The following is a 27,783-nucleotide window of genomic DNA, read 5'->3' on the forward strand; positions in this document are numbered from 1 at the left end:
ACTGCGCCACCAGGGAAGCCCCTAAAATATATCCTTACACCTAGAAAATTATACGTCTCTATTTTTCGAAGTTATGTATCTAACAGTGTGTGGTGGTTTTAGCTGGAAAGCACAGGTGAACTGTCAACACTCAACAGGGGGCCTGTTTGAAAGGACGCCATGTGACATTCGGGGCATTTTTTTCTAATAATAACGGTGTACACGTAACAGACAACGTATACATTGCTATACAGTCACCACTGTACTCGCCTAGTCTTTAAGAGAAGAGACACTTAGCCTCACACAGGTGCCTGGAGGACGTTTGCAGTAAACAAGCATCCTGACCCCGTAAACCTCCCCCCGCGTGAGCTCCTGGACGTGGTTTCACCATGGACGGGGGCAGAAGTGGGTTCCGCCGCCCTGAGGGTAAGGGAAGGGATCCACCGATCGGTGTGTCCACACGGCCCGGAGGGCAGAGGACAAACGCACTGAAAATAGGAGTGAAGCACTGGGAAATAGGGTCTAGATGCGCCGAGATCTAGTCACCAGTGAAGAGGGAGGGAGGGAGATGCTGACATCACCTGGGGACCTGGCCTGGCCCGCGCATCCCCCGCCGGCCCCGGGGTCCCCCCGCCCGCACATCCCACCACCCGGCCGCGTCCTCCGCGTCCAAAGCGCCACAGACGCGCGGAGACAGCCGTGCTTTCCGCCTCCTTTAATCTGTCCGGTGACACCTGCTCTCCAGGAACCCTTCACTCCCGGGCGCTGGGCCCCGCCGGGTTCCTGGTGACCCTCAGGGCGCAGCCCGGGTGCCCAGGACCACGCGCAGCAGGTCCCCCGCGCGCGCCACCCGCACGTCCCGGAAGCCGTGTCGCTGCAGGAGGCGTCGGTGCTCGTCGGGGCTCCGGGGCTGCCCGGCGCTCAGGGTCCGCAGCCGGGGGCTCCGCGACGCCCCCTCCTCCTCCTCCGCCGCCGCTTCTGCCACCAGGAGGCCACCGCCTGGGGAGCCAGAGACACAGAGACAGAGAGAGACGGGGTGGGGGAGGAGTCTCAGGACCCAGGCTGCGGGTGCCCCGGGCTCCCCACTGAAGGGATTCGCTGCAGGAAGACACGGACGGCAGGGGTTCTGAATGTAGGGACACAGCTGCAGCCTCCCTGATGCCATAAGGGACCGCACAGGGACTTCCCTGGCAGCAGTATCCCGGGCGGACCTGCGTGGCACAGGGCTGGCACCGGCCACGAGGGCACCAGGAGCAGGATTCTTTTTCTTTTTTCTGACTTTTAATTGGTTCAGTGAGATTATCTTTTTTTTTTTTTTTAATTATAGTTGATTTGCAATGTGTTAGTTTTAGGGTACAGACCAGTGATTCCGTTATACATGTATGTATATAGAGCAGAGTTCCCTGTGCTGTACAGTAGGTCCTTGTTGGGTCTCTGTTTTATGTAGCGTGGTGTTTGTACGTGGAGCTGCACGTTGGTGGGAACAACCTACACGAGAGCCTTGAGAAGTAGAAAGTACGCGTGCGTGTGTACACACTCCTGTATCTGCCCACCTCTCTGTGTATGTATTTTCAGAAGCGCTTGTGACGGAGGAGGAGCCAAGCCAGGAGAAGATAAGCCTTGGGGCAGGAAGCAGAGGGGCAGGAGGTAGCTTACGCGTGCTTCTTCCTTTTGTTTGGGTTACCTGGGGAGACCCCCAGAAAACGCACAAAGCAGGTGGTGGCACACGCGCCCCAGCTCTGCACGCCGGTGACGGTCACTGGGAGAATTCTGGTGCAAAGTCTCATTTGGGTTCTAGGCATTTCAGTAAACATGAAGTTAACAAAATGGGGGTCGTAGGGCCACACCATTAGGTATAAAATCAGCTGCAAGGATATATGGTACAGCACAGGGGATGGAGCCCACATTTTATCATAACTGTAAATGGAGTGTAAGCTTTAAACATGGTGAATTACTAGACTGTACGCCTGTAACTTATATAACATTGTACAGCAGCTCTACTTCAATAAGAAGAATTGGGACCATATGCTGTGCTCACTCTGTTTTCTGTCAGTTTTTATGTTTTTCAAACTCATGGATACACAGGCTTATTAACTCAACGGGCTCCAAAAGCCCTATATGAAAGGAAGTCTTTTTTTTTTTTTTTTTGGCCTTGCCGTGCAGCTGGCAGGATCTTAATTCCCTGACCAGGGTTTGAACCCGCGCCCTCGGCACTGAAAGCGCAGAGTCCTAACCACTGGACCGCCAGGGAAGTCCCAGGAGGTCACGCTCAATTCTTATCCGTGACCCCAGTGTCCCCAGGGTGCAGGCAACCTTTGCAATCCCAGCTACGGGGGTGGAGGGAAGCCCTGGTTGCCAGTGCCTGCCCATTTCTGAGCTCTAAGTATTTCCTCCATGGCCAATTTCACGCTGACAGCTTGGTATGAGCTGGCTGGCAGGAGTGCTGAACATCTAACAAGCGGTTCTAGCCAGCAGGTCTAAGCTGCAACACACGCATGGACCCCCGCCCCCAAAAACCCTTCGCAGTATAAACGCGACTTCGAACTGACTGTCCCCAGCTTCAGTGACTGTCTCTGAGGTGGGTGAGAATCCAGCTCTCACATCTCCCGGCCCTGCCTCGCCCCCGGGGGCACCCCTGTTGTGTGATTCCTTCCTTCTCAACTGTGTTCCATCCATTATGTGGGGACTCTGGTCTCGGGCTGGGGACACAGCAGGGAGCGAACAGGAACCGGCCCTCCTGGAGCCACGTTCCTGGGGAGGGTGCCCCGAATATCCGTGTGATGTTCCTGTGACCACATGAAAACCGGCATCTCACAGGCTGCGTGGGTGTCCTGGGGCGGCCAGAACAAAATACTTAAGACCACAGACCTCCATCCTCCCCCAGTTCTGGAGACCAGACGTCTGAGGTCAAGGTGTCCCAGGGCCACGCTCCCTCCAGAGGCTCCAGGGGAGGGTCCTTCCCGCCTCTTCCAGCTTCTGGGGGCTCCAGGCGTCCCTGGGCTTGTGGCCCCATCCCTCCCGTCTCTGCCTCCGTCTTCACGGGGCTTCTCCTCTGTGCCTATGTCTCTCCTCTTCTGTGTCTTAGAAGGACCCTGTCATTGGATGTAGGGCCACCCTCATCCAGGAGGACCTCACCTCAGACCCTTCACTTCATCACATCAGCAAAGACCCTGCTTCCAAATAAGATTCTAGGTGGACGTGAATTTTGGGGGGGACCGTCTTCATCGTGCTACAGGGACCCACAAGAACGCCTCAACTACACGGTTGTCTTGGGGACTGAAACCGGCTCATTTAAAGAATGTACTTCACCGTCTGCGCTTTTCTTCATATTTTCCTAGGCGTTTTCCTGGCGGCCCAGTGGTTAGGACTCCACGCGTCCAATGCAGGGGGTGCGGGTTTGATCCCTGGATGGGGAACTAGGATCCCGCTTGCCGCGTGATGCAGCCAAAAAATATATATATAAATAAAATAAAAGAGGAGATATGTATACATATAACTGATTCACTTTGCTGTACAGCAGAAACTAACACAACGTTGTAAAGCAACTCTACTCTAAAAAAAGAATACATAAATTTAACTAAAAAAAAAAAAAAAGAAACGGCCCTTTGGGTACCCCAGATGGAGGTGTCGTCGCAGCTTGCAGGGCTCAGACCCCAGGGGAGGGGCTGCAGTCGTACTGGACCGCACGGGCCCTGGGAACAGGTCACGGCTACAGGAGACGGGGCCCCAGGACGGCGGCCACGTGGTTACTTCCTGCAAACGCTGCCCGCATGGACTCAGCCCTCACTCTGGCTTTTGTCCAAAATAAGAGATCAGGAACAGGGGTCGTTCTCCTGAGAGCTGGAGAACAGGAGGGGCGTTTGGGTGTTGAAGATGACCCCGGATTGTTGAACATTTTGTTTCATAACCACACAGAAGAGGCAGTGGAGGTGCCCCGGGAGACGCCGGGGTCGCAGGACGTGGAAAGAGAGCTCGTCTTGCGCTGCTGGACGTGGGGACCCAGGGAGGGGCCCGGGCGGCTTGGTCCCCTCGACTCCACGAGCCCGATGACCCACGTTGGCCCCGAGCGCTGTGGGGAGAGGCTGGGTACCACAGAGCAGCCTGGAAAATCATCATCATCGGAGGAGGGAGACCCTGAGCCCGGCAGGGCCCGGGGAGGGACACGGCCGGGGGGGCATCCACGAGCCCAAGACCCCAGACGCTGGCGCCAAAAAGTTCAGAAACGCATCACTGACACCTGAGAATCAGGTACGTCCTCAGGGAGCCGGTAAACTGAGCACCGGACGGCGGGCTGGAGGACGGGGAGCTTCCTCTATAAAATGTACTCTTTTTTTAAATTGAAAACTGTCTTTATGTGTTAAAAAAGGCAAGTGCCTGATGTGGTCTCACCTGGTTTGCAGCTGCTCGAGATCCGGCTCAGTAACTTGTGGAGTCTGTCATCCGGCCAGTCCTGCAGAATTCTGGAAAGAATGTACAGATCTGCTTCCGGGAGGCTGTCTTTGAAAAAGTCACCTGGTTTAAAAACAAATGGGATTGAACCGTTAGGGCCACAGAAGCTGGGCCTGCACCCGACGGAAAGGAGTTGCACCACGCTCTACAAGGGGTGAAACCGAAAGAGACGCTGCCTGCAGTGGGGACATCTGTGTTCTCCAAGAAAGAGACGTTCAAGGGCTGACCTGGGGACGGGCCCTCCGGAGACAGGGTCTCTGCAGATGAAATGAAGGGAAGGGTCGGAGATGAGCTCCTCCTGGAGGAGGGTGGCCCTACATCCAATGACAGGGTCCTTATAAGAGACAGAAGAGACACAGACACAGAGGAGAAGCCCCGGGAAGACAGAGGCAGAGACGGGAGCGAGGCAGCCACAAGCCCAGGGACGCCTGGAGCCCCCAGAAGCTGGAAGAGGCAGGAAGGACCCTCCCCTGGAGCCTCTGGAGGGAGCGCAGCCCTGGGACACCTTGACCTTAGACGTCTGGTCCCCAGAACTGGGGGAGGATGGATTCGGGTCATTTTAAGCCCCCACTTTGGGGTCATTTGTCCCTGCATCTACCAAATGTGTATCTGTAACTGTGGACACAGACACCTTTGCTATTTGTTACTCCTAACTCTGCCTCGTTCCACAATGGATTAGATGTAGCTCACATTTACAAACACAAAACAAAACAAGAAAGAAAACATTTCGAATTGGCATGAAGGGAGAGTAAACACGGGGGTGCAGACAAGTCTACAAGGGGTGGCCCCAGACAGCTGCACAGAGATGGACAATATGCGCCGCTTTTCTTTTTTTTTTTTTTTTGCTTTGGTGGTTCTCTTTCCTATATATGGTGAATCAGTAGCACAGCTTCCATCGTGCTGCTCCTAGATTTGAAGCTTTAGGGTGTGTCTCTGTCAGCTCAGGCAGAAGCAACAAAGTCCCACCGACAGGGGCTTCAACAACGCACGTTGATTTCTCATGGTCTGGAGGCTGGACATCCGAGATCAAGGTGTTGGCAGGGTCAGTTCCTGGTGAGGACCCTCTTCTAGGCTTGTAGGTAGTGGTCTACTCGCTGTGTCCTCACAGTGGGGAGACATAGATGATAGATAGATACATACATACATACATAGAACAGATAAATGATAGGTGAATGGATGGATGGAGAGATAGATGATAAATAATAGGTAGGTAGATGATAGATATACGATATAAAGACAAAGAGGTAGATAAATGATAGATTGATAAATATTGGATAGGTATAGATAATAGATAAATGATAGATACATAGATGATACATAGATTGATAATAGATATGATGGATGGATGGAGAGATACATAGATATAGACGTGATAGATAAATAGATGATAGATAATAGAATAGATATGATGGATGAATACATAGATGATATAGACAGATAATAGATATTAGATAAATAGGATAGATAGGACAGATAAATGATAGGTGGATGGATGGATAGATGATAAATAATAGATGATAGATATATAGATAAATGATAGATGATTGATATAAAGACAGGTAGATAAAAGATAGATATGATAGATGGATAGATAGCTACATTGATAGTTACATAGATGATAGATGAATAAATGGATGAATGGATGGATAGATAGCTAGATGGTAGATATAATGCATGGACAGATAGATAGATGATAGATGGATGGATAGATAGATATGGATGGACAGATAGATACACTGATAGATGAATAAGTGGATGGATGGATAGATGATAGAGAGATAGATAAATGATACACAGGTAGATAGATGATGGACAGATAGATACACATGATACATACATAGATGACAGTTGGATGGATAGATGGATAAATAGATATGGATGGACAGTTAGATACACTGATAGATGAATAAGTGGATGGATGGATAGATGATAGAGAGATAGATAAATGATACACAGAGGATGGATGGATAGATGATAAATGTTACATACACAGATAGATAGATGATAGATGGATGGATAGATGCATAGATATGGATAGATAGATACACTGATAGACAAATAAGTGGATGGATGGATAGATGATAAAGAGATAGATAAACGATACATAGATAGATGATGGATGGATAGATGATAGATAAACGGTACATACATAGATAGATAGATGATGGATAAACGATAGATACATAGATAGATGTTCCTGGTGTCCCTTCTCCTAAGGACGCGGTCTTGCTGGATTAGGACTCCACCCTTGTGACCTCCTTCACCTTAATTACCTCCAGATAAGAGTCACACTGGGGGTGGGGCTTCAACATAGGCACTTGGGGACACAATTCAGTCCACAGCAGCATGACTGGTTCTTTTTTTTTAAGTAAGAAAGTATCAGGCGGTCATGGGGCACAGGTGCCTCTAGCACATCCACCCTCAGGCTGGGCTGCAGTGTGGATGAGTCACCAGGTGCCAAGAGTTTCCCTTCAATCCGGTCCTGCCAGGAAGTCCTTCCTCACATCCACCCCAAGGCCTTCCTGCTGTAGCCCCCACGTCACTTCCCTGTGAGGCTTGGGTCACTGGTCGACATCTGCAGACGCTGATCTTGGCCCGTACCCATCCCCACCTGCCCTCCCGCCCAGCTACTCCCCTCGCTGAGAACTTCAAACTCCTGTTCTCGGGGTTTGCAGATGCGCCCGTGTGCAGATGTGCACACACACACCGAGATGCACACACACAGACACATACGCATATAGAGACACATCGACACACAGATACATACATGTATAGAGACACACAGAGACACTGAGATACACACACAGACACACAGATACACCAGTATATATGCACACACAGACACACAGAAACATGGATATAAGACACATACAGACACATACAGACACAGAGAGAATACACACAGATATACAGATACACAGGTACAAACATTCAGACACAGGAACATGGATACATACACAAACACACAGATACATACATATACATGTACATAGACACACAAAAACACACAGATCCACACATACAGACACAAAAACACAGAGACGTGCATATATACACATACATACACACAGACCCAGATACATACCCACAGATACAGAAACACACAAACAGAAACATACACACTCAGACATACAGACAGAAACACAGAGAAAGATGGATACACACACAGACACAGACACACTCACATATACCGACACATACAGACACACACACCCGCTCTGAATACGAGATAAATAAGGTCACCCAAATGCTGACACCCGGCGGACATGATGCCACACTAACCTGGCACAAAGCGGATCCGCTCTGTCTGTCGTCCGCCACGCTGAAAGCCCCCAGAGAGCTCAATGACCTCTGGGAGGTCAAACACAGTCACCTGCAGATGCGGGTACTCCTGGGCGAGCTCGTGGGCCAGGATGCCCGTGCAGCCTGTGAGAAGCAAAGGCAGACTCTGGACCCTCCTGGCGTGTATGAAATCCTTGGAGTGTCTCCAGAGTTCAGCTCTGGCAAAACCAAAACGATGCTCTCAGATGTGGCCTGAGGCTTGTGCCCTGAAATGAGGTCAGCCAGTGGGGAGATCACTGGTGTCTCAAAGTCAGGGCCTCGTGGGCGGGTGCTGGCCCAGAGCAGGTGAGTGGGGTGGGCACAGCCTCGTGGGGAATCCTGACAGCAAAGCTCTAGGGAGTTGTACTCTTCCCTGCCCCTTTCTGCTGCGGGAATGCAGACGCAATGGCTGGTGCCACAGAAGCCTCTCTGGGCCACCAGGAGGAAAGGTGTGCAGAGGGTGGGGAAACGCAAGCTGGCAGCTCAGTAGCCCTCCTAGGACACCAATCCCACTACACCCCTTGGGCAGGGCATCTACTCCTCCTCCATCCACTGTCCCGGGTAAAGGATTTTCTGGGATGGGGTGGAGGGTGTGTGTGGCATAATTAGACCTGATGCGATGGCAGCAGACGGGCTTCACGGCCCCTCCCCTACTTGGCAGCCACCAGGAAGTGTCCCATAACCTCTACAGGGGTCCTGGGCCATCCCCTGGGACCTCCTAGCACTTGGGAATATCAGCCCAAGCCCCTGCACCCACCCTGGGTATATTTAGGTCCTCAGATGGTTTGTAGAGAGAAACCCATCCTGCAATTCTTATTAGCAGGTAAGGTGCCCTAGATTTAATACAAGAGAAGAAACGCATGTAGCCCTTTGCACCCGACTCCTGGAGGCGGTGAATGTACCTCCCAGGTCGCAGGCAGAGGTGAATCGGGACAGGTCGAAGGCCGTGGCCACGTGGTGGGCAGTCAGCTTGCTGAGGCTGTGCATGGCCCTCATGAACTGCAGCGTCATCTCCGTGCTCTGGTGGTGGAAGCAGGGTCTGAGGAGACCCACCCGGAGCCCAGCCCGTCCTGCACCCGGGGTAAGGTTCCACCCGGCATTTGTGTGGGTGGGGAGCTCAGGAGGGATCATGGAGAGGGGTCTGGGGTAGAGCAGGGTGGGAGGGGTCCGGGGTAGAGCAGGGCGGGAGGGGTCCGGGGTAGAGCAGGGCGGGGAGGGGTCCGGGGTAGAGGAGGGCGGGGAGGGGTCCGGGGTAGAGGAGGGCGGGGAGGGGTCCGGGGTAGAGGAGGGCGGGGAGGGGTCCGGGGTAGAGGAGGGCGGGGAGGGGTCCGGGGTAGAGCAGGGCGGGGAGGGGTCCGGGGTAGAGCAGGGCGGGGAGGGGTCCGGGGTAGAGGAGGGCGGGAGGGGTCCGGGGTAGAGGAGGGCGGGGAGGGGTCCGGGGTAGAGGAGGGCGGGGAGGGGTCCGGGGTAGAAGAGGGCGGGGAGGGGTCCGGGGTAGAGGAGGGCGGGGAGGGGTCCGGGGTAGAGGAGGGCGGGGAGGGGTCCGGGGTAGAGGAGGGCGGGGAGGGGTCCGGGGTAGAGGAGGGCGGGGAGGGGTCCGGGGTAGAAGAGGGCGGGGAGGGGTCCGGGGTAGAGCAGGGCGGGGAGGGGTCCGGGGTAGAGGAGGGCGGGAGGGGTCCGGGGTAGAGGAGGGCGGGGAGGGGTCCGGGGCAGAGCAGGGCGGGGAGGGGTCCGGGGTAGAAGAGGGTGGGAGGGGTCCGGGGCAGAGCAGGGCGGGGAGGGGTCCGGGGTAGAAGAGGGTGGGAGGGGTCCGGGGCAGAGCAGGGCGGGGAGGGGTCCGGGGTAGAAGAGGGTGGGAGGGGTCCGGGGCAGAGCAGGGCGGGGAGGGGTCCGGGGTAGAAGAGGGTGGGAGGGGTCCGGGGTAGAGGAGGGCGGGGAGGGGTCCGGGGTAGAAGAGGGTGGGAGGGGTCCGTGGTAGAGCAGGGCGGGGAGGGGTCCGGGGTAGAGGAGGGCGGGGAGGGGTCCGGGGCAGAGCAGGGCGGGGAGGGGTCCGGGGTAGAGGAGGGCGGGAGGGGTCCGGGGTAGAGCAGGGCGGGGAGGGGTCCGGGGTAGAAGAGGGTGGGAGGGGTCCGGGGCAGAGCAGGGCGGGGAGGGGTCCGGGGTAGAAGAGGGTGGGAGGGGTCCGGGGCAGAGCAGGGCGGGGAGGGGTCCGGGGTAGAAGAGGGCGGGAGGGGTCCGGGGCAGAGCAGGGCGGGGAGGGGTCCGGGGTAGAGGAGGGCGGGAGGGGTCTGGGGTAGAGCAGGCTGGGAGGGGGCACTGGGTCTGAACTGTGTCCAGCTCGGGGGTGAGGCTGGAGTGTTGCCAGAAGGGCAGCTCCACTGCATCCTGACACGGCGCACCCTCAGGGTCTGATTTCCAGTTTGCAGGGGGTCTCCTCCGGGGAGACTGCCGACTCCCCATTCGGGTCTCACTGGACAAAACCAGGAGGACTTAGGGAGTAACGACCCCCTGCCCCCTCAGCTGTCACCTCACTGAGGAAGATCTGATCTGATTGTTTACAGAAACCAGGGCTCCCTGCCCAGCTCCCGCGTGGGGTCCATGTGTGCTCGGGCCCCACCCGGGCGGGAGGGAATGAGCCCCTGGGTCAGAGAAGGAGGCCGGCAGGACAGCGTGCAGGGGACCTGCCTGGGCCTGACACTCTTAGGGCTCCTGAGGGTGGGCAGGAGGAGAGGGATAGGCAGGGAGTCAGCCGAAATCCCAAGGGGCAGGGGGGTGCAGACAGGGGCCCGAGGGGGCCAGAGTCGTTGCCTGAGGCCACGGATGGTGCTGCTGCCATTTCACCCAGATTTGGGGCCTGGGGACCTCGGCATCTCCCAAGACACTGTCCTCTACGACCCCTCGAGACCCTCCAAGACCACCCAAGATCTTCCAAGACCCTCTGAGACCCTCCAAACTCTCCGAGACCCCCCGAGACCCTCCAAGACCACCCAAGACCCTCTGAGACCACTCAAAACCCTCCAAGACCCTCCAAGACCACCCAAGACCCTCCAAGATCAGCCAAGACTCTCTGAGACCCCTTCCCTCCCACACAACAGTGAACAGGGGTCGTGGGTGCCAGGGGCCGGGGGAAGGGCCAGGAAGCCCTTCGCACACCCTGCGCTGAGCTGAGAAACAGGAGTCTGTGCAATTCAACTCCACGTAGGAAACACGCTGCCGGGATTCAAGGCAGCCCCTTCCTAGAAAAACCCTCTTTTCAGGAGCTGTGACCAGCCAGCCGCACTCCCCCCGCCACAGCGTCCCCACCGTTCCCCATCTGCAGCCTCCCGCTGGGATTCCCAACCGATTCCGACCGTCCCGAATCTGAGACATTCTGAGACATTTCCGTGCCCACTGGTCCCTCAGCAGCACAGACGGGACGTGAAAGGAACACGGGGTTACGGTACCTGGGACAGGTGCTCCTCCTCCTCCATCACCCCCAGAGCCCCGCGGGTGTGGCCTGCCCCCTCCCGCACGGCCAGGCCCAGGCGTGTGAAGACGCCCCAGACGTGGGCGTCATTGTACTCGGCCAGGCCCAGGAGAGAGTGTTCGCCACCTGACACCAGGTGCAGGGTCGCCACCTCCGTGTTGCTGTAACCTGAAAGGACAGGCGTCGTGTGCCGGCTCAGCTGACCGCGGGGCGAGCCACCGCCCAGCGTCATCGGGATGTCAGCACAAGCATCGTCTATCTGACTAAGTGCCAAGGGCACGGACGCCCAGAGGCAACGACGCAAGGATGCTGCTCTTCCTCGAGGTGACCCTCCAAGCCCCCGGGACGGTCACTTGGCCAGGCTACAGTCCCCAATGAGACGTCCCCGTCGCGGAGAGGGCGCGGTTTGGTCACGTGCTTGGCACCTGCAAGTCAGCGGACTTTGGGTAAAGGAGGTGACGCTAGGTAACGTGGGTGGGTCTCACCCCATCAGCTGAAGGCCTTGAGAGCAGAGAAGCACCGAGCGGCCAGCCAGAGCGGTTCAGACGCGCCGGAGCCCAAAGGCACGGAGAGCAACTGCTCGCAACCAGTCCGTCCATATCCCGCGGGGTCTGCCTCTCCGGAGCCCTGAGTGGTACGGGGCAGCCCACTCTCCTCCCACTTCCCGGCGGGCTGTCCATCCGGCCCGGCCCCCAGGGACCCTTCCGGGACACCCCTACCTGCAGAATTGGGAGGCTGCAGGCAGAGGGGACGGCGGCTGAGACCCCCTGTACCTCCACAGCCCCACGTAACACCGGTCATTGGACGGAGAGAACAGCATGGTGTCTACGGTTTTCTTTTTCTGAACTTTTAAGAAGCCTATTGAAACTAACTGTCCATTCGGCACTTTATTTTTTAAATTAATTAATTAATTAATTAATTATATTTATTTTTGGCTGTGTTGGGTCTTTGTTGCTGCGCGCGGGCTTTCTCTAGTTGCGGCGAGTGGGGGCTGCTCTTTCTTGCGGTGCGCGGGCTTCTCATCGTGGTGGCTTCTCGTTGCGGAGCACGGGCTCTAGGCGCACAGGCTTCAGGAGTTGCAGCACGCGGGCTTCAGTAGTTGTGGCACGTGGGCTCAGTAGTTGTGGCTCGCGGGCTCTAGAGCACAGGCTCAGTAGTTGTGGCACGTGGGCTTAGTGGCTCCGCATGTGGGATCCTCCCGGACCAGGGCTTGAACCTGTGTCCCCTGCATCGGCAGGTAGATTCTTAACGACTGCACCACCAGGGAAGCCCCATTCGGCACTTTACATGTTGTCTTTGTTTTAGAAACTGAATTTTTATTGTTGCTTAATTTTCTTTTTCTTTTTCTTTTTTGTGGCGGCACCGCACGGCACGCGGGATCTTAGTTAGCGGTGGAACCCAGGCCCCCTGCAGTGGAAGCGCGGAGCCTTAACCACTGAACCGCCAGGGAAGTCCTCACACGTTTTTTTAAGGACTGTTATCTTTAATTATATAAATATACATTTTAAAAAAACGTTTTATTTTATATTGGAGTATAGTTGATGAGCAATGTTGTGTTGGTTTGAGGTGCACTCAAAGACTTCTAAGACACTCCTCACGTAGCAGGAATTGAAAGCCTGGACCTCAGACCCTTTCTCCACGTTTGGTCATTATTTTCAGTTGAGGAGAGGGGCTTCCCTGGTGGCGTAGTGGTTAAGAATCTGCCGGCCAATGCAGGGGACACGGGTTCGAGCCCTGGTCCGGGAAGATCCCACATGCCGCGGAGCAACTAAGCCCGTGCGCCACAACTACTGAGCCTGCGCTCTACAGCCCGCAAGCCACAGCTACTGAGCCCACGTGCCACAACTACTGAAGCCCGCGTGCCTAGAGCCTGTGCTCCGCAACAAGAGAAGCCACCGCGATCGGAAGCCCGCGCACCACAATGAAGAGTAGCCCCCGCTCGCCGCAACTAGAGAAAGCCTGCAGGCAGCAACAAAGACCCAATGCAGCCAAACATAAATAAATAAATTTATTAAAAAAAGAAAAAAATGGAGGAGAACGTTACTAAGGTGCTCTGGCTGGGGGGAAGTTCTGCATCCTGTGACCCAAATCTCTAGCGTGTACTTGTCCGCCTCTCGTATGCGGGGCAGCTCTGGGGGGCTTCCGCCAGCACCCTGCGTCCCTGCTCACCACAGAAGCGGTGCCGTGTCTCCTGCTCTGGGGTCTTCTGAGCCCCTGCCTCTCTCCATCTGCGCAAGGACCCTCTGTAGCACCCTCTGCTCGGAGAACACCCTCGAGAGCTCTGTGCACCCAGCAGACCCACACTGTCACCCTTCATCCGTCCGTTTACCTCGTCTGCCATCTACTTCGTTTTGTCTGTCTATCTATGTATCTACCTACCCATCTATTACCTATCAGTCATCTACATGTATCTCTCTCATCTAGTAATCATCTATCTTCAACATCACCTATTCACCCATCTACCATCCACCTATTCATTTACCATCTATCACCTGTGCAAGTATACATGTATCTATATACCTATCATTGATCTTTTTATCGTCTCTCTATTCATCTATCATTTATCCATCCACCCATCTATTATCTATTCATCCATCCCTCCATCTATCATGTATTTTCTATCATCTATCTATCTATCTTTCTATCATCTATCTATCATTGCTCTACACATCCATCATATCTATTCTATTATCTATCTATCTCTGTCATCTACCTGTTCATCCATCTACTTATCTATTTACATACCTAAGTATCCACCCATCAATCAAACTATCTATCTACCTATGCATCTATAACCTATCAATCATCTACATGTATCTCTCTCAACTATTAATCATCTATCTTCATCATGTATCCATGTATCTTTTTATTTACTTATCATCTAGCATTTGTGTATGTATCTATGTATGTATCGATCATATCTATTATCTATCTTTCTATCATCTGTCTATTCATCTATTATTTATCCATCCACCCATCTATTATCTATTCATCTATCATTTATCTATCTATCCACCCATCTATTATCATCTCTATTATCAATTTATATCTATCGATCTATCAATCTATCTACTACCTATTTATCCACCCACCCATCCATCCATCATCTATTTATCTATCATCTATCCATCTACTTATCCTATTATCTATCCATCCATCCATCTATTTATTTATCCATCCACCTGTCCTCTATTTATGTATCACCTATCAACCTAGCTATCTTTCTATCCTCTACCTCTTCATCCATCTATCTGCTTATCTACCTACACATCTATGCACCCACCTATCAACCAACCAATCCATCTATCCGTCATTTATCCATCCACCCATCTATTACCTATTTGTCCATTCACCCATCCACGCATCATCTGTTTATCTATCATCTATCTATCCATCCATGTACCTATCTATCATCTCTATTATCAATCGATATCTATCTGTCCATCCATCCACCTCATCTGTCTGCCTACCTAAACAAATAAGTAAGAATAAACAGATATCTATGCTGTGCACACATACATACCCTATGGGCTGTCTCTCTCGAGAACCCTGGCTGATACAGGCCCTCTGAGCCCATAAAGAAGTCTGTCTCCTTACACACCCCACACACACACACGTTTCCTCCTTCCACCCATCCTCTGCTCCTGACCCTCTGGGGCATTCCTGGGGCAGAGGGATGATGGACGGTCTGTGCTCCCCGCCTCGGCTCAGAAGCCACTGTCACTTGGTGACTCGGTCTCGCAGGCAAAGCTGCTGGGAAGACACCCAGGAAGCCCCTCACCTCTGTGCGTCTTCTCCAGTAACCCCAGGGCCGCGCAGACATCCAGCAGCTGCTCAGTCCCGCCCGCGCAGGCGTCGAGTTTGCGGGCGACATCCACGGCCTTCAGGGGACCTTGGTCTTTTAAGACATCAAACAGTTTGAGCTTGCAAGCCGTGAACAGGACCTGTCCGCGAAGAACAGTTACAGTTGGACGTACAACGTGACTTATCAATTGCTCTGTATTCCCAGGGGCTCCAAAGAGGGAGGGCAGGACGGTCGAAAACATCGAGCTCAAGGGAAACTTCTGCAGAGGAGAGTGGGTTGTGGCTCCAGGGTGTACAAGGTTTGCTCCAGGTAAGACCAAGTCGGTGAACACCAGGCAGAGAAACCGTCCCAGTGGAGAAAGACCAAAGCGCTGCTGCCGGGGGCTGCGTGGTGTCCCCCAAGGTTCCTACACCGACGCCCCAAGTCCCAGGGCTTCAGGATGAGACCACGTGGAGACGGGGCCTCTGCGCGGGACACGGCCGCTCCACGCTGCTCAGGACACACCCTCACGTGACACTGTAAGCCTCCCTGAAGCTCTCACCTCGTAATGCAGACACCTCCAGGGGCAAGTAAAGGGGCGCTTCGGGAAAGGGCCCGACCTGAGCTGCGTCCAGAACTACCGTGACTGACCTGGGGCGGGGGGTGGGTGACACTTGCTCCAAGACCCCCGACAGACCCCGGCTTGGTCGGCATGGTCAGCCATTGGGAGACCTTTGTAAGGAGACCCGTGTCACACGAGGGTGGATGGACAGACGGGGAGGTATGTAGATAGGTGACAGATAAAGACAGGTGATAGATAGGTAAATGGGTGGATGGAGGGATAGACAGGTAGGCAGGTGATAATAATAGACATGTAGATGATATATATAGATAGATAGAGATGATAAATAAATGGGTGGATACATAGATAGGAATAATAAGACACAGACCATAGATACAGATAGACATGACAGATAAGCAGGTGGATAGACAGATGACAGATAAATAGGTAAATAGAAATAGAGACAGACAAATGATAGGAAAATGGATGGATGAACAATGGAGAGAAGATAGATGATAATAACAGATATAGAGAGATAACAAATATAAATTATACACAGATAAGTGGAGGGATAGATAGATGATAGTTATATAGACAGATAACCGTAGGTATACATACATTGATGATGTAGATAGATAAATATAGATAACAGATAGATATAGATAGGTAAATGATAGCTAGATTAATGGTGGATAGAGAGAAGATAGATGATATATATATAGATAAATGATATGTATAGATAGATGATAGATACAGACAGACATAGATAATACATAGATGGATAGATGATTGATAGATTGGTGGATAGATAAATGATAGGTAGGGAGACGGATGGATGAATGGATGGATAGAAGGTAGACAGATGATAATAACAATAGATATAGGTAAACAATAGACATACATAGACGACGGATATAGATTATACCTAGATCAGTGGACGGATGGACAGATGATAGGTACATAGACAGACAATAATGACAGTATATATAAATTGATGATATAGATGACAGACAAATGAAATGGACAGATGGATGGATGGACAGATGCTAGATCGACAGACCGTGGAAGCACAGCACACCTCCGAGTGCCAGCCTGATGGGCTGCAGCAGCGCGTCTGCACAGCATCTCCAGGTGGGTCAGAGGATCTGACCTACACGCAGCATAACCACCTTCCGTCCTAGGCACACAGGTCCCCTCTCCTGAGGAGGAGGTGACAGGAAGGTGGCCGGGGTGGAGGGGGGAAGGTCAGGCCCCCAGTCCTTCCCCAGCCAGTGTCCTGTCTCTCCACGAGCCACTGAGGCTGCCCCTGCAGGGCCCCAGCTCGAGCAAGGCCACCCCCTGCTCCAACCCCCAGGAGCCCAGAGCTGCAGGAGAGGGTCTGGTGGAGGAGGGGGAGGGCTGGGCCATGTGTCACAGCCGGGCGGGCGCACAAGTGCGTCCACAAGAGCCAGAGAGATGGTGGAGGCCAACTGGGTGGGCCGCTGCCCAACCCACTCCCCGTCGGGCCCCGGGCCTGGGGCTTCCCTGAAACACCTGCGCACAGCGGCCTTGCACATGGGCACAGGGCAGCCTGTGGCCAAAGGTACCTGCTGGTTCCAGGAAGCATCGAGCTGGCCGAGTGCTGCCCCCTCCCCTGCCCAGGACACCCTCTGGCTGGGACGGCTGCCCGGGATCCCGAGGCCACAGGACGACGAGGACACACACCCTGACCCGGTCTGCCCTGCAGGCAGCTGGTGTCCTGGGGGCCACAATCCACCTGCTGCCTGGCCAGCAGGGCTGCAGGGTCCCAGAGGCGGCCGCATGGCCGGCATTCCAGCCCCACCTCCCTGGGCTGGGGACATAGTGTGGGCCCCTCGCTGGGGTCACGTGAGCCCTGCTCACCTTCAAACACCCGCACAGACCCCGCCCTGCCCCCTCCAGGCACAGACCACAGTTATGGGCTCAACGGTGGCCCCAAAAGGATATGTGTGTGCCCTGACCCCCAAAGTATGGGAATGAGACCTTATGTGGAAACAGGGTCTCTGCAGGGGTGAGGAAGTGAAAGGTCTGAGATGAGGTCCTCCTGGATGAGGGTGGCCCTACATCCAATGACAGGATCCTTCTAAGAGACAGAAGAGGAGAGACCCAGACACAGAGGAGAAGCCCCGGGAAGACAGAGGCAGAGACGGGAGGGAGGTGGCCACAAGCCCAGGGACGCCTGGAGCCCCCAGAAGCTGGAAGAGGAGGGAAGGACCCTCCCCGGGAGCCTCTGGAGGGAGCGTGGCCCTGGGTCACCTTGACCTGTGGTCCCCGGGATGGGGGAGGATGGATGGCTGCGGTTTTAGGCTCCCCTGTGTTGGGGTCATGTGGTCATGAATCACACAAGTACCTTGGATGCTTTGAAGCCGTCCATCAGCTCCAGGAGGCCCGTGGGGAACGGGGGCCGGCTGTCCGCCCCGTTAAGGGCTGCATCCAGCGCGCCGGGAGCCTGTGACCGGTCTCCGTCCGCCTCCTCACCACCACGGCCGCCCTCGGCGCTCGGATCTGGGTCCGAGCCACCTCCCTCCGTGTCACTGAGATTCTCGAAGGTGTCGACGGCAGGGATGGAGTCGTGCTTGACCCGCTGCAGGTCCTCGGGGCGGGGCGGGTAGTACAGGCGTGCCAGCTCCTTGCAGAAGTGGTTCAGGGGGAAGCCCACGACGTTGAGGAAGTCCCCGTGCACGTTCTCCACCAGCATCCCGCCCAGCGCCTGGATCCCGTAGCCGCCAGCCTTGTCCCTGGGGCAGGAAACCACAGCGGGGAGGGGAGGAGGGGAGAGATGACGGCAGTGACGTTGACCTTCCCGGGGTCAGCAGACCTGCAGCCAGGACCCCTGCAGGGGAACCTGCCAACCTTGGACCCGGGTGGCTGTGCACTGGGGCGTCCGGGCCCAGATCCCAAGTGACCCCTCGGTCCCACCCCTGAGACGTGACGAGGGGCACCTGGCAGGCACTCAGTGAGCTGCCCCCCACCCCAGGCCTGGCGCATGGCCGCCAGCAGGCTCTCTAAGGGGAGGGGGATTGCTGTCAAGGACCCAGGCCCCCGGCTGTGCTCTCCTGCCACCTGCATCCCCGTCCCTCGGATGTCCATTCATGTGGGTCCTCGGCCCAGGTCTTCCCCGGGCGCCACTGCTGAGACCTCCTTATGAGGGAAGAGGGGCTCGTGAAGCCCCTCCCTCCATCCTGACTCCCCTGCCTCTCCCTCCGGGCCAGACACGGGTCCATAAAGCGACGGGGCAGTTTTCTGGGGCCCCCTCGGCAGTGAACCCACCCCCATGGTCCCCACGTCTGCGCCCACCCCTGACCCTTGCCCGGGCCCTCTCCTGGGGGAAAGGGGACGGGGGAGCTGGCATGCCCTCTGGTTTGGCCTCTTGGTCCCGCCGCAGCTGCAGCGGTGAACGGCCTGACGCTGCCTCTCGTTTTGGTGTGTTGTCCTGATGAGACACCCCGATACCCAGCAGCTCCGCTCTTGACAGCCGGCACCACCCAGAGCCCAGCGCCCTGCGGAATCCTAACCCACAATGGGATGGTGTCGGGAGGTGGGACCTCGGGGAGGTGACGAGGTCATGGGTGCAGCCCCCGTGGATGGGATTAGTGTCCTTCTGAAAGAGACCCCAGGGAGCTCCCTGGCCCCTTCCTCCAGGCAAGGACACAGCGACGAGTCACCATCTATGAAGCAGGAAGCAGCCTCACCAGATGCTAAATCTGGCCCCGCCAGGATCTCAGACTTCCAGCCTCCAGGACAGTGAGAAATAAATGTCTCTTGTGTACAAGCTCCCTGCCTGTGGTGCTTTGTTAGGACCCCAAGCAGACTAGGATGCCCCAGAGCTGAGGCTCCTGTGAGGACTCATCATCACAGAAGATGGTGAGAACCGGGCCGGGCACACAGCACACCCCTTACTACCCTGCAACGGGGGCTCCCCCGCTCGCCAGAAGGACAAGCCAGTCGGGGAGTTCCCTTGCTGTGGCTGCTTTCACAAGATCAATACCCCAGGGAGACTCTTCTCCCCTGCCTTTACCTTGAACAGGCCTGTGGCTGCTTCCACAAGACCAATACCCCAGGGAGACTCTTCTCCCCTGCCTTTACCTTGAACGGGCCTGGGGCTGCTTCCACAAGACCAATATCCCAGGGAGACTCTTCTCCGCTGCCTTTACCTTGAACAGACCTGAGACCGGCTTTAACCAGCAGAACACATGCTCGGACCCTCGGTCTCAGGAGCCCAGGGCTTCTGCGCTCGCCTCCCCACGACTGTCGGTGCCCAGCCCCTCGCGAGCACCCTGAGTGAGCCACTTCCCGAAGATACATGGGGAGGCTGGTACCCGAGGCACCGTCAGACCCGTGGTGAGGCCAGCAGCCACCAGCTGGCGCCGAGCCCCGCCCCAGCGGGGCTGGGGAGTGAAGCCAGCGAGGTTGGAGCACAAGCTGAGCCTCCGTGACCTTGACAAGATTGCTGCCCGGACCCGGCACGCTTTGGGGCGGTCAGTGTGACGCTGGGGTCATGGTGACCTCTGCCCTCCAGGGACCGGCCCCGGCTGCCCCACCATCATGGGAGTGGGTGTGGCGCCCTGGGAGGGCCGGCTGCGCTGTAGGAGCATCCACGGGACGGGGACCCCTAGGAAGGCATCCTTCCAGCACCTTTCAGGCACCGGGGCACCGGGCTCGTCAGGAGCACGGGCCCCCAACACAGGCTGAGCCACGTGCCCGGCGTGTCCGCCGCCCACAGCGGGGACTCGGCACCGCAGCTCCCAACAGAGACTCACATGGGCTCCCCGCTGTTGATGTACTCCCACAGCAGCTCCTCTGACAGCTCTGAGAACTTCACCGTGGTCTCCTCGTAGAACTCCGAGACCTCTGTGTCCAGCCGGCCGTCTGCAAGGAAGGACCCCGCAGTGAGGGTACGTGGCCGGCGCCAGGCCCCCGCGTCCCCAGGTTCTAGCCACTGCCTTTGGGGGGGGTTGGCCTGAGTTTTGCGTGGAATTCACACACAGTCATTAACAGTTCCTTTTAGACAAGGGAAAAGAGAAAGAATAAAACAGAAAAGAGGGCAACAGAATTGGCAAGCAGGAGAAAAAGCTGCAGCCTGCAGAGCCGGATGAGACAGGGCCTCTGGTTTCTGTGCTAATTTGTGGAGTAGAGTTACCACAGGATAATGCTGCAGTCTACACGAGGCTTTCGGTTGTGGGGCTGGAAATGCCCCAGGCACACAGTACGGTGGCTATGCATAGCGGCCAATCGTGAGGGTTCTCCACACCAGCCGTTCTGGCGTGAATGGTACCCCCTAAACGTCACATCCTCTGAAAACCTCAGAACCGGACCTTATTAGGAAACAGGGTCTCTGCAGATGTGATGCAGTGAAGGGTCTGAGATGAGGTCCTCCTGGATGAGGGTGGCCCTACATCCAATGACAGGGTCCTTATAAGAGACAGAAGAGGAGAGACACAGACACAGAGGAGAAGCCCCGGGAAGACAGAGGCAGAGACGGGAGGGAGGCAGCCACAAGTCCAGGGACGCCTGGAGCTCCCAGGAGGTGGAAGAGGCGGGAAGGACCCTCCCCGGAGCCTCTGGAGGGAGCTCGGCCCTGGGACACCGTGACCTCAGACACGTGGTCCCCAGGATGGGGGAGGGTGGACGCCTGTGGTCTCAGGCCCCGGGTGAAGGACCCACACTGTCCAGCACGTGCTTCCTCCCCGAAGAGCACAGGTTAAAGTCCAGGACGGACCAAGAGGGTACGAGGAACCCAGTCGCTGATTAGCAGACAGACGCGCGGTCACCCACCTGCGGGATGTGCTCGGGGAGCCCAAGAGCTCAAGCTCAGCCTCAGGGTCCTTCCTGGACCTAAAATCTTTTTAAGCAGCTTTAAAAATGGTGCATTTAAAAAAATTTTTAAAAAGCCCTTTGGGACTTCCCTGGCAGTCCAGTGGTTAGGACTCTGTGCTTCCACTGCAGGGGGTATGGGTTTGATCCCTGGTTGGGGAACTAAGATCCCACAAGCCACATGGCTCGGCCAAAACACACACACACACACACACACACACACACACCCAGAAAACCCTCGCCAACAGGGGCCAAACTCCTCCATCTTCCAGACCAAAAACGTCAAAGAAAGCATCTGGGCCGGTCGTGTTGGACGGGCTTTTATGACGGCCCGTGCCCCCCAGCACGGTCTCCATCGGGCGCTCAGGGTGAACCCCAGGATTTCCACGTGGGACCCCGACTTTCCCGGGCAGGACGGGAAGGGAGGGTCACGTGGAGCAAAGACAGAGCCGCCCCCGCGGACCCGGGTCCCCGAGGACCCCCGGCTCCTCTCACGACGCCCGACTCCCGGTGGGGGAGGGGGGGACGGAGGTGGCCGCGGTACCTTTGCTGCAGCAGTGGACGATGGCCACGCCCGTGAACACACTGTGCTCCTTCCCGTTCAGCCTGCAAGACACGACGGGGCCCAGCGGGCGACCGTGTGGAGTGTCCGAGACAGCGCCACCCCTGCCACCACCGGGCGCGAGCCCCAGGTCCACCCGCCGGCCCCGGCCACGCGGTCTCCGGGGAGACCTTCCCGCAGCGACCGCGCAGGTCCAGGCGAGAGTGTGCTCAGTGCTCTCGGAGCGGGGGCTGGGGGACGGCCGGGGCGTCTCACGGGAGGCAAGGCTGGAGCACCCGGGCCCCGACAGGAGTCGCCGGCCATGCCGGGAGGACCCGGGTCCTGGCAGCTCTCAGCCGCCTCTTTCTCGGGTCCCTTTGCTCTCTTGGGCGCGGACACGCAGGGTGGCTGAGCCAGGAAGAGGCCCTGAAGATGGGCGATGGTGTGGCCCCCCCCTCCCCCGGGGGGCAGGGTTCCGGGATGCTGAGAGGGACAGGGCCTGCTCCCCAGCGCGGGAGCTCAGGATCACTGGGCTCCTGGGGAGACAAGTCAGGTGGAGTCGGGATGAGGAAGATGGGGAGGGGCAGACACGGAGGCTCCCGGACGAACCCATGAGGGTGAGGCCAACACAGCGTAGGTTCAAGGGCACCGGCCCATCCTCTGCCCTGAACCAGGAGGGGCTGCCGGTGGGAGATGGGGGAGGTGATGCCCGGACACCCACACCCGCCCACCCCCCCCCCCCAGGAAGCGCGGCCCCTCCACCGGGCCCAGGCTCTGTCCGACGCAGGACTACTTCCCCGGAGGACGGCCAAGACCCACCCACCTTGACAGCATGCGGTAGGCGTCCTGCTTGTCCACAGGCTTCTCCAGGATCGTCGCTCCCACCGCCTGCAAGAGAAACGGGAGGGAAGCGTCGTTTTCTGCCCCCTGAGCTGGTCTGTGCAAGCTGCACTGTCCACTTTTTAGATTCACTTTTTTTTTTAAAGCAGGAGAGATTTGTATAACATGAATTTCACCATTTTGAACTAAACTGTGTGGTACATTTCCAGGGTTGGGCGAGGACCACTGCTGAGTTCCAGAACTTTTGCATCATCTGGAACACTCTATCCCCATGAGCTATCACTCCCCATCTCCCTCCCCAGCCCCTGACACCCCTAACCCACTCTCTGTCTCTGTGGATTGGCCTGTTCTGGACATTCCCTGCAAATGGAATCACACACTGTGTGTCCTTCTGGGTCTGGCTTCTCTCACTGAGCATCGTGGGTTCAAGGTCCATCCACATTGTAGCCTGTGTCAGAGCTTCACTCCTTTTCATGGCTGAGTCATATTCTACTGTGTGGATGGACCCCATCCGTCCATCAAAGGCGGGTATATCTGGGTTGTTCACACCTTTTGGCTGTTGCGAATAATGCTATGAACATTCACGTACAAATTTTTGTTTGAACACCTATTTTCAATTCTTTGGGGCATATACCTAAGAGTAGATGTCTTAGCTGGGGCTGCCCGAGAGCAGTACAGATGGGGTAGCTTAAACAGCAGACATTATTTCTCCCAGTCCTGGAGGCTGGAATCTGAGATCCAGGTGTCAGCAGGGCTGGTTCCTCCCGAGGCCTCTCTCCTGGGGGTGTAGATGGCCCTTTCCTCCCTGTGTCCTCACAGGGTCGTCCCTCTGTGTGTGTCTGGGTCCTGATCTCCTCTTCTTAGAAGGACACCCATCCTATGGGATCAGGGCCCACCCTAATGACCTCTTTTTACCTTCATCCCCTCTTTAAAGACCCCATCTCCAAATACAGTCATATTCTGAGGTCCTGGGGGCTAGGACTTCAACGCAGGAATTGGGCTGGGGGACACAATTCAGCCCATAACACAATTGCTGGGTCATATAGTAATTCTTCGATTAACATTTTGAAGAACCTGCACCGTTCACTTTTTTACTTCCATGTAGCCTTAACCATGAACCAGAAACGATGTCTGATTCTCACCTGCACACAGGTAGGTCTCATCCACCTGGGCTGCACAGAAACAAATGCCACGTGACGGCAAGTCAGACCCTGGGATCACCCCATCTGGCATTTTCCAACCCTGGACTCTTTTTTTTTCTTTTAATTGAGGTACAGTTGATTTACAATATTGTGTTAGTTTCAGGTATACAGCAAAGTTGTTCATTTATACACATACATATATATATATGTATATATATATATTTCAGATCCTTTTCCATTACAGGTTATTACAAGATATTAAATATAGTTCCCTGTTCTACACAGTAACTCCAGACTCCTTCAAAACAGGTGGTCCCTCGCCTGGAGACCATGATGGTACCCTAGCAATGAGGCCCAGCATCCCTGGGAGATGCCTGCCATCAGGCCAGCGAGGGTCTGAGACAGAGGGTTGTCACCAGCATGGCGGAGCTGCCGTACCGGTCACTGTGACCTCCCACCAAAAAGTCCAACCCTCAGTGGCCAAAACCCCTATCTTGGGGAGAACCGTTTCCCTCCAAAACATATGCCGAGGTCCTGATGCCCGGCCCTGTGAACAGGACATTATTTGATAATAGGGTCTTTACAGATGTAAGAAAATTTAAGATGAGGTCGTATTGCAGTAGGTGGGCCCTAATCCATGATGACTGGTGTCCTTATAAGAAGAAGGAAACTGGGACACAGAGGAGAAGGCATGTGAAGACGGAGGCAGAGATGCGAGGGATGCGGCCACAAGCCCAGAGATGCCCGGGATTTCAGGCAACCCACCAGAAGCCGGGATGAGAGAGAGAGAGAGAGAGAGAGAGAGAGAGAGAGAGAGAGAGAGAGAGAGGCCTGGGACGGATTCTCCCTTAGGTCTTCCAGAAAGAACCAGCCTTGCCGAGGCCTTGATTTCGGTTACCAAGTTCATGCCTGCCACACGGACAGCCAGAAAGCAGACTCACCACGATGGTGTCCGCTCCGATGACAACGTCAGGGGCCCGTAGGTCCTTCTGCAAGAAATCCAGACTCAACTTTAGAAAGGACGACTCTGCATGTCTTCCACGTTTTCACGCCATGACGCACATGACACAGCATCACTGCTTACTTGCGAATCCAGCCTCACTTTGGAAAGCAAGATTTCAGTGTCCTCGACACACCAAGCAAGGAACACGTGACCCCAAGACACTCATAGGAAACCTGCACACAACCTTCTGCTCTGGCTGCACTTAAATTCTAACCTTTCCACGGCCGGAAATCGGTCCATCAATGTTCATTTATTTATACCAATACTTCTTACAGCATTAACTTGAATACATGGGTCATGTATGTTAACTGCAATTAGGTATTATTATAACACATAGTAACAGGTAAGCTACTTTAATTCTATATCATAAATGACACTATTATATTAATTAGTATATTATATAGTAACACACAGCAATAGATAAGCTACATTAATTCCATATCATAAATGATACCGTTACATTAATTACAAGAATATATTATATAATAATACCTAGTAATAGATAAGGTACGTTAATTCTATATCGTAAGGCATACTTTTATGTTAATTGCAATTATATATTATATAGTAACACTCATAGTAATGCAGAGGCTATATTGTTTCTATATCATAAATGATGTTTTTATATTAAATACCATAGTATATTATATAGTAACACTAATAGATAAACTACATTAATTCTATATCATAAACAATATTATTATATTAGTTACAATAGCATATGACATGGTAACACCTAGTAACAGATCAGGTAGATCAATTCTTTATCGTAAATGATACTATGATATGAATTGCAATAGTATGTTACATCCTAGCAAAGTAAGAGATAAGCTACGTTCTGTAAATGATACTATCCCATGAATTACAGCAGTGTACAACACAAGGACCCTCAGCCATAGAGACGCCAGACTGACTGCATGCTGTAAATGGCCCTTATTTATAACACGTATGTTTAAAACCTGACGATGCCCTCCTAGCAGGAGACCCAGGAAGAAGTAGAAGCAGAAGCCCTCGCCTGGTGCATCCTGCCGGCCACCTCCAGGGCCTTCTGCTTGGCCGTTTCCACGGCGTATGCGTACGGGGTGGCGAATGAGGCCTTATGCAGCTTCTCCTTGAACCTGGAAGGGACCACCTCGAACCTGAGGCCCTGAAACAGGACAGGAGGGGTCAGGAGGGTCCATGGGAGGAACCCGAGGATGCTGACGGATGTGCAGGGTCTGCAGGAACTAGCCTTTCCCCACGCAGCCCACCTTCCCTGACTATGTGGTCTAGGCATTGGATGCTGACCAAGCGCCAACCCCCGGCCGCAGGGCGTGCGGGACTTGCAGAGGACCCGGGGGCGTTGGCGGGAAGACCTCTGCGCACGTGGAGGCCAGCAGGGCTGTATTGATTGGGATGCTGGGGCCTGCAGCCCTGAGGGGTCAAAGGGCTCCCAGAGTCCCAAAGGCTTGGCCTCCACAGGGGTCAAACTACTGAAATGACACCGCCTGCAGGAAATGCCACAAAAATGCCACTAACTGGGGCTGCGCGAGGGTGAATATGGCTGCTTTAACTTGGTCCCCTAACACGTGTGACCAGGCAGCCCCTGTGGAAGGCAGGTCACGGACACAGCGACATCCAGAGTGGGATGGGGACAGGATTGCGGGTCTTGCCCACAGAGGGTAAAACTCCCATCCCCACGGGGAACCCCGCCGAGCACCCAGCTGGCTCTTACCTTCCCTGCATCCCAGCGCTCTCCCCAGCTCTCCCCTCCATCACTATCTCCCGCACCCCCAGGTCCCCCTGGACCACACTGTGAGCCCCCCTCGGCTCTGTACCACCCAGCCGTCCCGCTGGAGGTACGGACGGCACCCTTCACTCTGCACCCACGGCTCCTCTCCCCGACCATGTCCAGCCAGGGCCTCGTCCACTCCCCTCCCCCCTACCCTCCCACACCACACAACACAGCACCCGCCCATCCTCCCCCTGGAGGTACAGGCAGCACCCCTTACTCGGCACCTACCCCTACCCCAGCCCACTCCCCCCACCCAGGCAGGGCTTCCCCATCAAGACCAAGCCTCTGCTGGGGCCTCTGTCCGCTCCCGTCCTCCCTCCCTCCCTCCCGGCTCCTGGGCAGACACGGCTCAGGCCCACAGACCTGGCCTTGGCCTGAAGCCCCACAGACCCCGGCCGGCAGGGCACCAGGTCACCAGGCCCTGGCTGGAAGACGCTGGCCGGCCCACAGGCCTGGACCACAGTCACTAAGGTCCTGCCCCCTGGTTACCTCAAGGCCCCAGCCTTGCAGAGACCCCAGACCCCCAGTAACTAGGCCCCGGCCCTGCAGACCCTGTCATTAGGCCCCATCATGAAGCCCCGGCCTGCACCCCCCCCCCCGCTAGACCCCCCCAGTCGCTAGGCCCCGGCCCTGCAGACCAACCGACCCCCGTGCCCCCGCCCCCCACTAAGCCCAGGTCACTAGGCCCCTCGGTCACTCGTCTCCAGCCACCAGACCCTGCCCCCCCCATCACTGGACACTCCCAGTTACTAGGCCCCGGCCCTGCAGACACCACCCCGCCCCCTGCTAAGTCCTGGTCACTAGCCCCCGGGTCACCAGGCCCCTGGTCACTAGGCCCGGGTCACTAGGCCCGCCCCAGACCCCGGCCCAGGCCGGGCCCAGGCCGCTCACCGCGTTGCTGAGGATCTCCTGGCGGCGCGGGGAGGCGCTGGCCAACACCACGTGCTTGTGCTGCAGCTTCCCGATCACCGGGCATAGCACCATGGTGCCGCCGCGACCCGACCCAAGCTCGACTCCGCGCCTGGATCCGCACGCCCCGGGCCGCGCGCCCAGCGACGCGCGCCTGCCACCGCGGCCCAGGCTCCGCCCC

The 27,783-nt window shown here is 55.7% G+C and overlaps 1 protein-coding gene across 1 annotated transcript; it reads right to left on the bottom strand.

The window, feature by feature from the left end:
* Positions 1-679: 679 nt before the first annotated feature.
* LOC133082156 (probable bifunctional dTTP/UTP pyrophosphatase/methyltransferase protein) lies at positions 680-27,778 on the bottom strand. The gene is made up of 13 exons (XM_061178614.1): positions 27,585-27,778; positions 25,935-26,066; positions 24,858-24,905; positions 22,758-22,822; positions 21,938-21,999; positions 20,340-20,448; positions 17,930-18,317; positions 14,997-15,159; positions 11,193-11,383; positions 8,652-8,769; positions 7,711-7,854; positions 4,369-4,491; positions 680-978 (listed from the first exon to the last, which is right to left on the bottom strand). The coding sequence occupies exons 1-13, from the start codon at positions 27,675-27,677 to the stop codon at positions 773-775; spliced, it is 1,842 nt and encodes a 613-aa protein (XP_061034597.1). The 5' UTR covers positions 27,678-27,778; the 3' UTR covers positions 680-772.
* Between the last annotated feature and the right edge of the window lie 5 nt (positions 27,779-27,783).

This window comes from Eubalaena glacialis, chromosome X, assembly GCF_028564815.1.
Source record: "Eubalaena glacialis isolate mEubGla1 chromosome X, mEubGla1.1.hap2.+ XY, whole genome shotgun sequence".
Taxonomy (NCBI): Eukaryota; Metazoa; Chordata; class Mammalia; order Artiodactyla; family Balaenidae; genus Eubalaena; species Eubalaena glacialis.